This window comes from Perca fluviatilis, chromosome 19, assembly GCF_010015445.1.
Source record: "Perca fluviatilis chromosome 19, GENO_Pfluv_1.0, whole genome shotgun sequence".
Lineage (NCBI taxonomy): Eukaryota > Metazoa > Chordata > Actinopteri > Perciformes > Percidae > Perca > Perca fluviatilis.
Genome location: NC_053130.1, coordinates 34,844,785 through 34,859,257, shown reverse-complemented (window position 1 = coordinate 34,859,257; position 14,473 = coordinate 34,844,785). Strand labels below are relative to the sequence as shown.

The following is a 14,473-nucleotide window of genomic DNA, read 5'->3' as shown; positions in this document are numbered from 1 at the left end:
CTTAACGCACAAAATATATTTTTTTTTTTTTTTTTTTTTTTTTTTTTTTTTTTTTTTTTTTTTTTTTTTTTTTTTTTAAAAAAAAAAAAAATTTTTTTTTTTTTTTTTTTTTTTTTTTTTTTTTTTAAAAAAAGAGTATGGGGCTGAGCAAAAAAGAGATGAAAATCCTCTGTCTTGTCTACTCATTGCATGAAAAAGGGACAGTTTTTTTTTTTTCTGCATAATATTTGTTGCATTGAGTATATTCATGTTGATGTTTTTTTTTTATTTTTTCTTTGTTTATTATTTGTGCAATAAAATATGAAGACATAGAACAATTGGATGGTGTTAAAACATACAGACATTAGGCCATTGAGACCAGTACAGTACAGAACAGTGTATATTGAACTGGGAGGTTGAGTTTGGCTAGTGTTAGTGACCTGACCTGTAAGATCAGGTGAGGTATGTCTGTAACATGGATGCTACTAACTAATGACAGAGAAAAGAAGGAGAGAGACTAGGGAGGAGAATAAATAATGATAAGTAATAATTGCAACACTCCATAATACAGCCCCCGACTACACTTACGGTTTAATATCGTCGTATGATTCAGTACACATACATGTAAATACTGGTACTTAATTACAGCTACAGCGGAACAAGGGAATAACAATTGGGACTTTTAGAGGAAAGGAGAAATTATTAATATTGTAAGTATTTTAGTAAGTACTGGGTACTTACAGGTATTTTAGGGGAAAGAAGAAAAGACTTTGGCAGGCAAACTGCACCCACACTCCAGACACATTTATTATACATGTCTTCTACTTAATTTGGAATAATAATGAGCCGAGAACCTTCAAAATGGGTCTATACTAGCAGGCATGGTCATATAGCACTGCAGCAGCTTATATCGATTAGCCTGGAGTAGAAAACAAACGTACCTTTCTCAAGTGCACAGCTAAGGCTATTGTCATCCAAGGATAAAAAAAACAACATTATACAGTAATAAAACAGTAGTCTAATTACACAGTAACAAACCCTGAAAGTACCGGGGCGCAGGCTGGATCCAACTTCAAATTGACATACAAATAGATGTACACGTAGTCTAGTTGTCAGTGTGAGACTGGTCTCCTTTTTCCTATTTTTTCTTTTCCTTAATTTTAAATCAGTAAGCATTACAATTGTGCAAATAAACAGTATTACCTTACTTATTTTTTAAACAGATACATAAGCAATAATTTATTTTGAAAAATACAACGTTTCGTTCTTAGACCATCATCAGGTAAATTCACACATTCACCGTTGTATTTTTCTAAATAAATTATTGCTTGAGTAATGGTCAGTGTGCGGGACCTTTTCTAAGCTTCTGATCTGCTACTTTTGATCATATCCTACGCACCTGCCCGACAAATAAAAGAGGTGTGCAAAAAAGCTTTCCTACGTTAAAGAGATACATAAGAAAATACACATAAAGCAAAAGAGAAGAAAAGCATTCATGAAACAAAGTAAAGTAATAACAACATGCCAGGGGTCAGCAAAGAATAAATAGAAAATAAATTAAGTGAAAACCTTAAATACCCACTGCAATCTTACATCTTTAAAAGCTCTTTTGATTTTGCCAGTTATTGTCTTAACATATAAAACCGTTTCCTTCTTGAAAACATTAAAGTGAGGAATATTATAAGACTGATAAGAAAATATTCTTTCTCAAATGTAGTGTACCTGACAAAACCAAAGAACAGATTTTCCAGTGAAGTTCAAAATTAATGAATCTACAAATATCTTGCCACAGTTTACGGGTATATGTATACATGTCCAGAACAGATGGACAATATTTTCAGTATGGTAATCACATAAGGCACAGCTCAAATCAATATATTTTTTGAATATAACAAAAAGGGGCTTAACCTGAACTTCTTTAACCTTATTTTTCAAAAATAAGTTTTGTGGGAGAATCCAAACCCTTTTCCAGTAAAAAAATTGTACACAGGCTTATTCCAATAAACTATTCAAGGTGAAACAGAAACAATATTACTGTATATTGAAATAGAGTATGGATCTTATGGTTGTTCTTACACACAGATGGGTTAAAGCACACTTTTCCAATAGGAGAGTCAATGGCATCAGTAGTTCCATCAGTATAAGGAATCAGAGCATAGACAGCATCAGAGACAGACTGCTCTCTTCAATGGACCTTCAGGCCGTGCTTTCGTCATCAACCCTGCGCAACCAATCCCTACTCCACCACTGCTACCTTTGTCCCGCCCTTATTTCCTTTGTAACACAAGTGAAGCTTTCTTTTTTGGGAGTCCCTGTAAGTCTATATGGTTAGACAAATTGCACAAACGCTACACATCCTTAAACTTCGATTCTCTCGTATCCTTTTGCATTTTAAAGCCCTACATAACGCTTAAAGTGATCAGTTTGCTTGCCTGTCAATCAAAACTCTGTCACCAGGCTAGGTTGAGACTGCAGAGCTTTTCCACGTCAGTGTGTTTACCAAGACCAGATTGACAGCTGCAGGAAGGTGTTCACTTTATTCACTTATGGAGCATTCTTTGAAGAGTGAATGAATAAGTAGTGTTTGGAAATATTACGTTATCACGCAGTGGAATGTCCGAAACTTTTAGTTTGTCCTGTTCTCGTAGTGAACTGAACTTTGCTCTTCTTCATTCACTGTTGGCCGGCTAGCCTGCTAGTTTGCCGAGCTAGGCTAGCATTAGCTACAGCAGGACTCCATCTTTGAAATAGCAGCATCATACAGGTAATATGTTTATTTCTAGAGAACCAGAACAGCGTGCTTACATATCTGACAACATGCGTTTTGCTTTATTAAATCAGGAAAATAAATGACTGTTGTCTGAGAGTGCAAACACGGAAGACACCTCTTTCCTCAGCCAGATGACACGCTAGCTAAGTAGTTAGCTGTGAGGTTTCTGGGCAGGTAACGTCAACATATGCAACGCATTTGTAAACTCCTTAGTACGTTGATAGATATTAGCTAAATGTTAGGCATGTGTCCTCTCATTGTGTCTTTGTTTGTCCCAGAGGACTGTCAACAGTCCCAACACCTTAGTGTGGTGGAGAGCTAGCCTGTTGAGGTAGCTAGACGCCACTGACTAGCTAGCTAGTTAATCTAATTAGCCAGCTGGCACCTTACTAGCTCTTCAGACAGCCAGCTAGCAGAATATCACTTGCTTTTATTGTATGACTGCATTCTGTTGCACTTTTATAACGTGTTGAGAGTCTCACTAGCTATGTCTTTGTTAGATTCACGTACGAAATGCCTGGAGCCCTGACTGTTTTTTTATTTCTTACATGTTACAGCCAGAGGTGCTGTGCTATCCAGCTGGTTGTTAGCATTGCTTTCTAAGAGCAAGGAAGAAAGTCTTGAGTTTACCCAACAACATGCTGTGATTTATGTGCTTCATTGCTAGCCTGACCATGACTGTCACTAGAAAAGCTCTTATCATGCAAAAACAGATGTAAAAATCATCACCTGCCAAAATAAACCGTTTTATGAAGACTTTTAATCTGGTTACTATTGTGAAAAGCAGGGAGCACCTCTGGCCCCTGAGCTGTCATTCAAACAAGTATATAAGGTACTGATCTGGAGGGGAGACATGTTAACATGTTAACATTATTTTGGAAACGGCGTTGTTTTCTTGTCTGGTACCCAGTACGCAACACAATAGTCTATATCCGTGACGTTCCACTTCCGGGATGCTCTTGTTCTGCCGGAAATTCCGCCGGATGTCACTCTTTTCGGATGTCCGTTTTCGGATGTCCCGTCCCCTTCCCTTGTCTCTGTGTTGGCGTTCTAAACTCTGGTGGATTTGTGAGGACTATGGTTAACTGCTCCTCAGATCTCTGCAGGGTAAATCCAGACAGCTAGCTAGACTATCTGTCCAATCAGAGTTTTCTGTTGCACAACTAAAACTACTTTTGAACGTACACATAACGTACACCCCAAAACAAGTTCCTTCCTGAGACTATTTAGCAGAGGCACCGTGGCTCCGTCTGGACTTAGCACCGCCCAAGACGATTTGTGATTGATTTAAGAAATGCCAAAAATCCAGAGCACGTTTTTCTACCATCCAGGAATGCTGTGTGGACTAGCCAGACCTTCCTATGCAGCGCTGTGGAGGAAGGTCTGGCAATGTGAGACTAGCAACACAATAATAGTCTTATCATCCAACAGGAACCCATTCATGTTGTCCTGCTCAACACAGTATCTGTAGCGAGACAGCATGCAGTGACTGTATGTTTATACTTGTGGGCTTTATTAAATGACAGCATTCATAATTAATATGTTAGAAGGAGAAACTTCTTTCTCATATTGTTAATAAATAAATGAAAGCAATTGAAGGTAAGCCGTGATGCTGGCAGTTTTTTGGTAATGCAAAACCATTTAGTTGTCAAACATTTGACCTTAACTGACTAATTGACTAAATTGTCTGTCCCTGCTGTGTGCACTGTGCAGTTGGAAATTATAATATCACACTTACATTACTTATTCAGATTGGAATTGGTGGTTTGAAAAACTTAATCGCTAGTGAAGACTCGTATATATGACAAGTCTCTACATCCTGACCCCTACCTGTCATACCTTTTTATCCTCTTATTATTTTGAATAGGCTGCTTACCATGAATTTGAAAGAATGTGCCCTCCGCCACCTAGTCTTTACATTTTTAAATCTTCCTATAAAGTAAGAGTATTATCTGACATGGCTTTCATGATACAAGGAAAAAGGTTAATCCTACCATTTTGAGGCATACTGCTTGTCAAATATGAACAGAATGTCATTTTGATATTGTTTGGTTATCCTTATTGGTTTTTAGGCATTGTCAAGGTACACATGGACCTTTGCTGTTTGGTTCTTAGATTCTATATTCATTTGAGGGTGAGAGTTTTTAGTTTGACTTTAGGCTTGGCGACTTAATTTTCATACTTCTTGCAGCATTTCAGATTTTCATACCGGATATGATTGTTATCCATAGCTAGGGCTAGGCAATAACTCAATATGATCATTTATCGTCTTTCAGTGGAATCATATTGTGATCAAGATATTGTGACATACAATTACGTTGTCTAAATTGATAATAACAAGCACACTAACTCAGTGTTCTCAGAAAATCTGTTGTGAAACATTTTGAGGGAATATCGTTTGAAGAATTGCAGATTTGGTTTAACATCACACTATTTTTGTGCATGCATGTCAACATAGTCAGTATATAGCTGGAAAAAAATATGTATTTTTTTCACTTGAAACCACAGTTTGATGAGTATTTATCTTAAATCTCATTGTAAAAAATATTTTGTGAAAGCACCAATAGTCAAACCGACAATATCGTCGCAATATCACAACATATAGACTCCCAGTAATTTTCATGCTAACTTTAACAAACAGAAGTGTATCCGTTTCGTGAGATGGAAGAGTGACGACATTAAAACCAAAAACAGTGTAATAAAACAATATATTAAAAAAGAATGTATTTTTGTTCTTCAAGAGTTATGATGTGACAGATTTCATTAAAATATAACTTGTTATATTTCATCTAGACCTGACAACTGTCAATCATGATATCTTGATATAATCATTTTGCAACAATACTGTTTTATACAGAGACTTTAAGTGATTATTTAGAGTTATCACCAAGCCCTGGCTAGAATTTCTGCCAAAATCAACTATCCCCTCCTCCTTTTTTCTCTCTCAGAAAAGCAGCATGGTGGACAAGAATATCTACATCGTCCAGGGTGAAATCAGTACTGTTGTTGGAGCTATCAAGAGGAACTCCAGATGGAATACCCACACTCCACTGGTAAGTTAAAACACAGCACTTATATTTGCTACTTTTAACTGAGTTCAGGTTAAATTAACTAAAGATATGAAAACTGACTTAAAGGGTAACTACTGTTTTTTTTTTTTTTTTTTTTCCATCCTGGACCCTATTTTCTTATACCCTGGAAATCCAGAGTTCTCGTGAGAGCACAATTTGAATATGCGAATCAGCGAGTCCCTCTGGCATCGAGTAACGATGCTCATTAACTCTGCCCTTGTAGCTGAGCTGCACCAATCAAATCGGTGTATCTGATATAGGCGGGCCAGATGACGACAGTTTAATCTACCAGTTAGCTCCGCTGGTAGCTAAGAGTTTAATCTACCAGTTAGCTCCTCTGGTAGCTAAGAGTTTAATCTACCAGTTAGCTCCGCTGGTAGCTAAGAGTTTAATCTACCAGTTAGCTCCGCTGGTAGCTAAGAGTTTAATCTACCAGTTAGCTCCTCTGGTAGCTAAGAGTTTAATCTACCAGTTAGCTCCTCTGGTAGCTAAGAGTTTAATCTACCAGTTAGCTCCGCTGGTAGCTAAGAGTTTAATCTACCAGTTGGCTCCTCCGTCGCTAGCGCGTATCGGGCTCTGGATACGCCCCCGTACCCGTGTTTGTTGTGATTGGTCCTAGTGTTATCCAATTGCGTGCAGTGAGATTTTCAAATGCATGCTTGGTGCCGCCCCTCAAGTTGGGCCATTTTCATTACTCAGTGCCAGACCCTTAATATTTCGGATTTGGGTCTGGATTTTGAGGCTAATTTTCTTATGTATTTGTGTGTAAGTGACTGATAGGAACAATAATGTTTGACATTGGTCCAGTGTTAAGCGTGCACGCTGTAACCGGCAGCCACAGAATGGGCTACAATGTAACCCTATGGGGCAAATGTGCATCGTCAATTTGGTAAATGTTTTTTGCCGCTGACAGACTCGGATTGTTATTCTAAGTGTCTGAGAACATTATGGAGAGGATCTCTTCAGAGATAGACCTTTTAAAAACCTCTTTGAGATCTTTCTGTTTAACCAGAAACAGCTCGGAGGTTGCTAGCGCTAAACCCACTAGACTCCATTTAAAAAAACGTTGTGAGCGTGTATAGAGCCAACATATTTTCACATGTAAATCAGTAAACTATGTGAGTTGTGATGGTTGGAAAAGTGGAAAGACGACCCAAAACAGCTTTTCATAGTTTTATTTTGTGTCTGTCGACTTTGAATTAAGTGTTTTTTACGATTCTAAAATGACTGTTTATTTACAAGGAGTCTGGTGGGTTTATTTCGTGGATGTTTTTGTTTAAAAAAAGGATCTTACTCTTTAACAGAAAGTTTGACCTCCTCAGAAATCCTTTCCATAATGTTGTCAGACACTTAGAATATTAATCTGAGCCTGTCAGTGGCAAAACGAGCACTTTTCTGAAGCTAAATACAAGCTGCACAATTGTCCTATTAACTTACATTGTAGCTTGTTTCTCTGATTGCCGACTGCAGAGCTCTCGCTTAATACTGGACCAATGTCAAAGATTGTTGTTCCAATCAGTCACTTAGACACAAAAACATAGGAAAATAGGGTCCAGCTAATAAAAATGGTAATTACCCTTTAACTTCAGGTTTTACTAGTCACTCCTTTTTGATTTGGCAACTTTATTTCCAGTAACGTCAAATTTAAAATAGCCCCACATCATCACATACCCTTCACCATACCTAGAGATAGGCATGGATTACTTTCCATAAAATCATCTCTCAATGCAAATCAAACCAGCTATTAGGCTGGGCTATTTTAATTCCAACGGCCAAGGGAACTTTATCAGGACGCATAGTATCCTGGATCCATGAAATACATACATAGGGGTGTGTATACTTATGCCCTCTGTATTTTAAGGAAGAACATTTATTTATTTACGATACATTATTCGTTCACAAAGAAAATTGGTATCCTTAAAGGTTGGCTTTTTCCTCATTTCTTTTAATTAAGGCATCAATTTCCAAAAGAAGATTTTTGTAAATTTTTCTTTCTTTTTAGTCAACTTTAGCATGGGTTCATAAACTTATGAGCACCACTGTATTTTGCAGTCAGTGATTGCTGCTGTAGAAGGGACAGCATGTATCAGGTCTAGTGATCTAATTAATAATTATTTGCTGCTTCAGCTTTCCAAAGTTAGTTGTGGTGTTGACTTAATTAAAAATGTTCAAAATGTCTTGTTTTGCCTTCTTATTCTTAGAAATGAAGTCAAATCAGAATACAGACACTCCTCATTAAAATGTTACTTTGATCATCGCTAACTCATCTCAAGAACTTGAAGTCCACCTGTTGCAAATTAATGAAGTTTGTCAACAGAAATGGCGGGAAATGGGACAATTGGGAAATTGAAGGAAACAGGAGTGGAAATCTTGGATGTGATGGATACCTAACATTTTGTTAGTAAAAAAGGCTATAAATAGCACTTTCTTGCATCTTTTGTCAGCTTTGTTTGAAGAAATGGAAATATGGATGGCATTAAATGATCCACTCACAGTGTGCATGTCCTCTCATGCTCCCATCGTGTTCTTATCATGTCTTTTCTCTGCCCAGGATGAAGAACAGGACCCGTTACTTAACAGCTTTGGCCACCTCAAGGAAATACTCAACAACATAAAAGGTATGTGCGGCTGATGTAGGTTGGGTGTAAGGTGATGGTATAGGTAGGTCTGGCGATGTAAGACTAGTACCAGTTTGATGGGGCCAAGCTGTTTGACTGACAGCTTCCACACAAGCCTAGGCAAACCAAACTGGTAAATGCACCAGATTTATACTTTCACACCAGTGACCAGGGTGGACCAGGTGTCTGCTCAGTGTTCAACCCTCCTTTTGGAAATTCAAACCAAGCCAGTCAACATGGTTGTATCCCTGGTCATGACAATTCAGAGATCACCTGGGTTACAACCCGGGAAAAATGCATAACAATTACCTTAAGTGCTAGAAATGAGCGGGGCTTTCACGTCATGTTCAGTGAACTGCTAAATTATCACATACCCCAGTCCATCTGTATACCACAATAACTAATATGCGGCTGCTGGGTACAGAAGTCTGCAGACGGGTGTCTGGCGGTGCCGAGAGAATTAAACATAACTTTTCATATGTTTACCTTCTAACGGCAGTTGTGCCTGTAAAACGCCACTACCGCTCTGCAAAATGTCACTAGCAGAGTCAACTTTTGAGACCGGGGTAGATTAGTGAACATCAGGGCACTCGCTGTCAGTGGACAAATTAATTGAACCTCTCCGCTCTGCTGTTGTTGAAGCTGCCTTTGAAAATCCTAGTTTTATACAGTCTATGGTGAATATCCAGTGTAAAGCACCCTGAGACAAAATTCATGTTGTTGTATTTCAAAGTGTGCGACCACCATAAGCGGCGACCTGTGATGACTGCCCCACTGTCATTTCCAACCAATCACATAATTTGTTTGGACCCTGGGTCGCGAAGCCGAGTAGATGGAGGAGGGTTACCCCATTCAAACACACAGTCGACCTGGGTATAACTCTGTTTGAGCCATTGGTGTGATTGTCTGAACTGGACAAAATAGGTCAGGTGTGAAAGCACCCCGAATCTGCAAAAATCCCCAAAAACTTATGTTTGATTCTTTCTCTGTTATTCAAAGATTTCACAGTGGAAACTGTCACTTAGGCTTTTTTGTCTTAAAGTTTTGTTTGTTTTGACAGATTGCTGTTTGACAATTTTTTTTTTTTTTTGTGAGAAGACAATGGTGGTAAATGGTATGTAGAGTGCAAGTGTCTCCGTACAAAAAATATGTCAATGGTTAGCATTATATGCAGTAGCATCCACCTGAGATACAGTTAAAAGTACATTACTTCTAATATCTGTATTTTTCAAATAGCTTGAAAAATGTAAGGGTTGGGCTTTTATGTTGCAAATTAAGATCGTCTAGAATAGTTTAAGACACACAAGTTCAATTCAATTCAATTTTATTTATAGTATCAAATCATAACATAAGTTATCTCGAGACACTTTACAGATAGAGTAGGTCTAGACCATACTCTATAATTTACAAAGCCCCAACAATTCCAACAATTCCAGTAATTCCCTCAAGAGCAAGCAGTGCGACAGTGGCGAGGAAAAACTCCCTCTTGGGAAGAAACCTCGGACAGACCCAGGCTCTTGGTAGGCGGTGTCTGACGAGCCGGTTGGGGGTGTGATGAACAGTGGCGATAGTAGTCACATTAATAATGGAACAGTGACTGGGTGTAGCGGGAAGCTGCAGGGTTCAGCAGGACGCAGCATGACATTGCAGGGCATCGCTGAGTTCAGCAGGGAGTGCAGCAGGACCACGGCGACAGCTGCAACCAGGATCTTGGTGCCAACGTTCTCCAAGGAAATACGCTGGGGGAAAAAAAAGCATAAGGACTCCGGGGAGTAAACTCCCCAGAAGCTAGGATTAGTAACAAGCATTTCTGGGACGGGCTGCACACAAATAGTAATAGTAATAGTAACAGTAATAGAAAGGGAGAGGAGAGAGCAGCTCAGTGTGTCAAAGGTAGGAAGTCCCCCGGCAGTCTAGGACTATAACAGCGTAACTATAACAGGTAACTAAGAGAGACAGGTCATAAGGAGAGGTAGCGTTTTCGGGCTTAGAACTCTCCCCTGCCGGATCTGGCTTGGCTGGCCTGCCTCCCTCTACTTTGTTATGTATTATTAATCTAACAATTATGAAGAGAAGCAGTTGGGCCAGTTAGGTGAACACTGCAACTCCTCACTCCCTAACTATAAGCTTTGTCAAATAGGAGAGTTTTAAGTTCATTCTTGAATGAGGTGACAGTTTCTGCCCCCCGAACCCAGATCGGGAGCTGGTTCCATAGGAGAGGAGCCTGATAACTGAAGGCTCTAGCTCCCATTCTACTTTTAGAGACTCTAGGTACCACCAGTAACTCTGCATTCTGGGAGCGCAGTGCTCTAGTAGGACAATAGGGTATTAGGAGCTCTTCTAGATATGATGGCGCTAGACCTTTTAGAGCTTTGTAGGTCAAGAGAAGGACTTTAAACTCAATCCTGGATTCAACAGGAAGCCAATGCAGAGAAGCTAATACAGGAGAAATATGATCTCTTTTCTTAGTTCTTGTGAGAACACGCGCTGCAGCATTCTGGATCAGCTGGAGAGTCTTAATAGACTTATTTGAGCAACCTGACAGTGGGGAATTACAATAGTCCAGCCTGGAAGTAACAAATGCACGGACTAGTTTTTCAGCGTCGTTTTGAGACAGGATATTCCTAATTTTGGCAATGTTACGAAGATGAAAAAAGGCTGTTCTTGAGGTTTGTTTTAGATTGGCATTAAAGGATATATCCTGATCAAAGATAACTCCTAAATTTCTAACAGTGGTGCTGGAGGCCAGGGCAACACCATCCAGAGTAGCTATATCTCTAGATAATGAAGTTCGGAGGTGTTTAGGGCCCAGCACAATAACTTCAGTTTTGTTAGGGTTTAACATCAGAAAATTATAGGTCATCCAGGATTTTATATCCTTAATGCCGCGCGAAATTTAGCTAGCTGACTGGTTCGTCTGGTTTGATTGACAAGTATAATTGGGTGTCATCCGCATAACAGTGAAAGTTAATTGAGTGTTTTCTAATAATATTGCCTAGAGGAAGCATATATAAGGAGAATAGAATTGGTCCAAGCACTGAGCCTTGAGGAACCCCATGGCTAACTTTAGCGTACTTGGAGGATTTATCATTAACATTCACAAATTGAGATCGATCAGAGAAATAGGACCTAAACCAACTCAGAGCAATTCCTTTAATGCCAACCAAGTGTTCCAATCTCTGTAACAGGATTGAATGGTCAATTGTGTCAAATGCAGCACTAAGATCTAGTAAAACAAGAATGGAGACAAGACCTTTGTCTGCAGCAGTTAAAAGGTCGTTAGTAATTTTCACCAGTGCCGTCTCTGTGCTATGATTCTTTCTAAATCCTGATTGAAAGTCATCAAATAAACTATTGCTATGTAGAAAATCACATAACTGATTAGCAACCACCTTCTCAAGGATCTTGGATAGAAAGGGAAGGTTAGATATAGGTCTATAGTTTGCTAAGACCTCAGGATCGAGGGTGGTTTTTTTCAGAAGAGGTTTTATCACAGCTACTTTAAATGACTGTGGTACATAACCTGTTAATAGAGACATATTGATCATATCTAGTAATGAGGTGTTAACCACAGGTAATGCTTCTTTGAGTAGTCTCGTTGGGATGGGGTCCAAGAGACAGGTAGAGTGGCGTAGCGGAGGGTATCTTTAACATTAATTGTTGAAGGTCTATAGGATAAAAGCAGTCTAAGTATATGTCGAGACTAGTCTTTATTTCTATCGACTCTGCGTTTAAAGGTGAACCGTTAGAAGTTGAGTGTAAAAGGTGATGAATTTTATCTCTAATTGTTGTAATTTTATCATTGAAGAAGCTCATGAAGTCATCACTACTCAGAGCTAGAGGAATAGATGGCTCAGTAGAGCTGTGGCTATCTGTCAGCCTGGCGACAGTGCTGAAAAGAAACCTTGGGTTGTTCTTGTTTTCTTCTATTAGTGATGAGTAATAGTCTGATCTGGCCTTTCTTAGGGCCTTCCTATAGGTTTTGAGACATTCTTGCCAATCCAAACGAGATTCTTCCACCTTGGTGGAACGCACTACACTCGATTCGAGGTTTTGCGAGATTTGTTTTAATTTGCGAGTTTGGGAGTTATACCAAGGTGCTAGTTTCCTTTGCTTCATCATCTTCTTTTTCAGGGGGCGACGGAGTCTAAGGTCGTCCGTGAGCGTAGTTCGTAACACCGTCTACAAATGCATCAATTTGAGAGGGACTGAGGTTAACATACAGGTCCTCTGTTATGTTAAGGCATGACATAGAGTCGAATGCTGTTGGAATATCTTCTTTAAATTTAGCTATAGCACTGTCAGATAAGCATCTGGTGTAGGAGCTTTTATCTATTTTAATATAATCAGGTAGTAAGAATTCGAAAGTGATTAAAGAATGATCTGATAATACCGAATTCTGCGAAAATATTATTTAATCCTCAATTTCAATACCATATGCCAGCACAAGGTCGAGGGTGTGGTTAAAACAGTGCGTCGCCTTGTGCACACTCTGACTGAAACCGATTGAATCCAGTAATGAGTTGAAAGCAGTACTCAGGCTGTCATTGTCAACGTCCACATGGATATTAAAATCACCTACAAGAAGTACTTGGTCTGATTGACAAGTTGTATGTGTATGCTTGTTTTGCCTCCTTCTCTAAACGGATTAGAATAAAGATGGCAATTTTCAGTTGTTTTACATATTATTAGCATTCTGTAGTTGTTTTTTTTGGGATTGTAGCCTTGGCCATACAACTGGTTGTAATGTGTAGCCTACTTTCAGATGACATGGCATGGTATGGCAGCCTCGGCCACCAGTGTATGAATATGTGCATGAATGGTGTGAATGTTGCCTGAGTAGTTGCTAAGACTAGAAAAGCGCTGTGTAAATGCAGTCCATTTACCTGTAAGACTGTAAGTTTGAATGCTTCATCACTGATGCGAAAACTTCATATTTCCATACGGTCAAAGAAAGATTAATGTTTTGTCCTAATTACAGCTGAGTCGATTAACAGAAAAATAATCTAACTATTCTTATATTCAATTAAAGGCCGAGTCCATCTGCGTTCTTTTCCAGGTTTTTCAAATGGAAACGCAAACTCAGCCTTAGGAAGCAGTGACATGTGTTACCACAGTAAGCTAATGAATTAAATCAAAGGTCCACAGCAAGTGAGCAGTGTTTCCCATACGTTGATGTATTTGTCGCGGGCTGCCAAACAGCTAACACCTAACGTCAGTTAAATTAACTTTAACGTGTGCAGGTTTTGAGACTCATCAAACGCTATAAACGGACCAGTGCTGCTTCGATTTCATGTCCATACCGAAACTCTTTATTTTTATTTTATTTTTTTAAATGGCGGCCAGTCACAAAGTTTTAGTTGGTCTTTTTGGTCACAATAATCTCGCCCCGAGCCCCTGACGTAAGTAGTTCTTGGTTCTACACCAGCAAAGTGTTGATGCTGCTCTGGAACCAGTTTTCCCCTGTAGAGAGCCGAGTATTTGGCTGTCGAAACGCTAAGAACTGGTTGGAGATTAGGAACCGGCCCTCAAACTGCCTTGGTGGAAAAGGGTGAGACCTAAGCTGGCTCTGACGAAAATCCTGCATGTTGTCATGCCTTTGCAATGAGAGGCCTGGCAGCTCTCACAGCCCTACAGCTCCAGTTGTAGAAGTTGTGAGCAATGGGAAAGATGCAACACATGGAGCTGCACAGTTTGAGCCCCCACCGCTGCTGTCTTACTCCAGGGAATGCCTTTGTCACTGTGAGATGGACAGGCGCTGCTGGCTGAGGCGGAGTCCACCACACTGGCTCACCCTACTCTTTACTTTTCCTCTCCCTATAACCCTTTACCTTCAGCCCTCAAATCACCAAAAGCCTTTGTTCCTCTGTTATCCTCGCTTAAACAGATTCCTTTACAGTTACTGTATTTGACCAGAATGGAAGTCGAATATATAAAATTGAATTTTTCCCCCTAGCTTTTTAAGGGCATTTGCATGAAGTAATGAGTCCATGTCAAGGATGTTTGAAAGCCTTGTTGCATCCTTAAGCCCAAAT

General features: G+C 39.4%; 1 protein-coding gene across 1 annotated transcript in view; it reads left to right on the top strand.

Annotated features, from left to right (window-relative positions):
• The first annotated feature begins 2,442 nt into the window (after positions 1–2,442).
• gbf1 (golgi brefeldin A resistant guanine nucleotide exchange factor 1) overlaps positions 2,443–14,473 on the top strand; it is a 138,012-nt gene continuing 125,981 nt past the window's right edge. Inside the window, exons 1-3 of the mRNA XM_039783515.1 lie at positions 2,443–2,743; positions 5,698–5,802; positions 8,372–8,438. Coding sequence (XP_039639449.1) covers positions 5,707–5,802; positions 8,372–8,438 — 163 coding nt within the window. The 5' untranslated portion in view covers positions 2,443–2,743; positions 5,698–5,706. The remainder of the gene's footprint in view (positions 2,744–5,697; positions 5,803–8,371; positions 8,439–14,473) is intronic.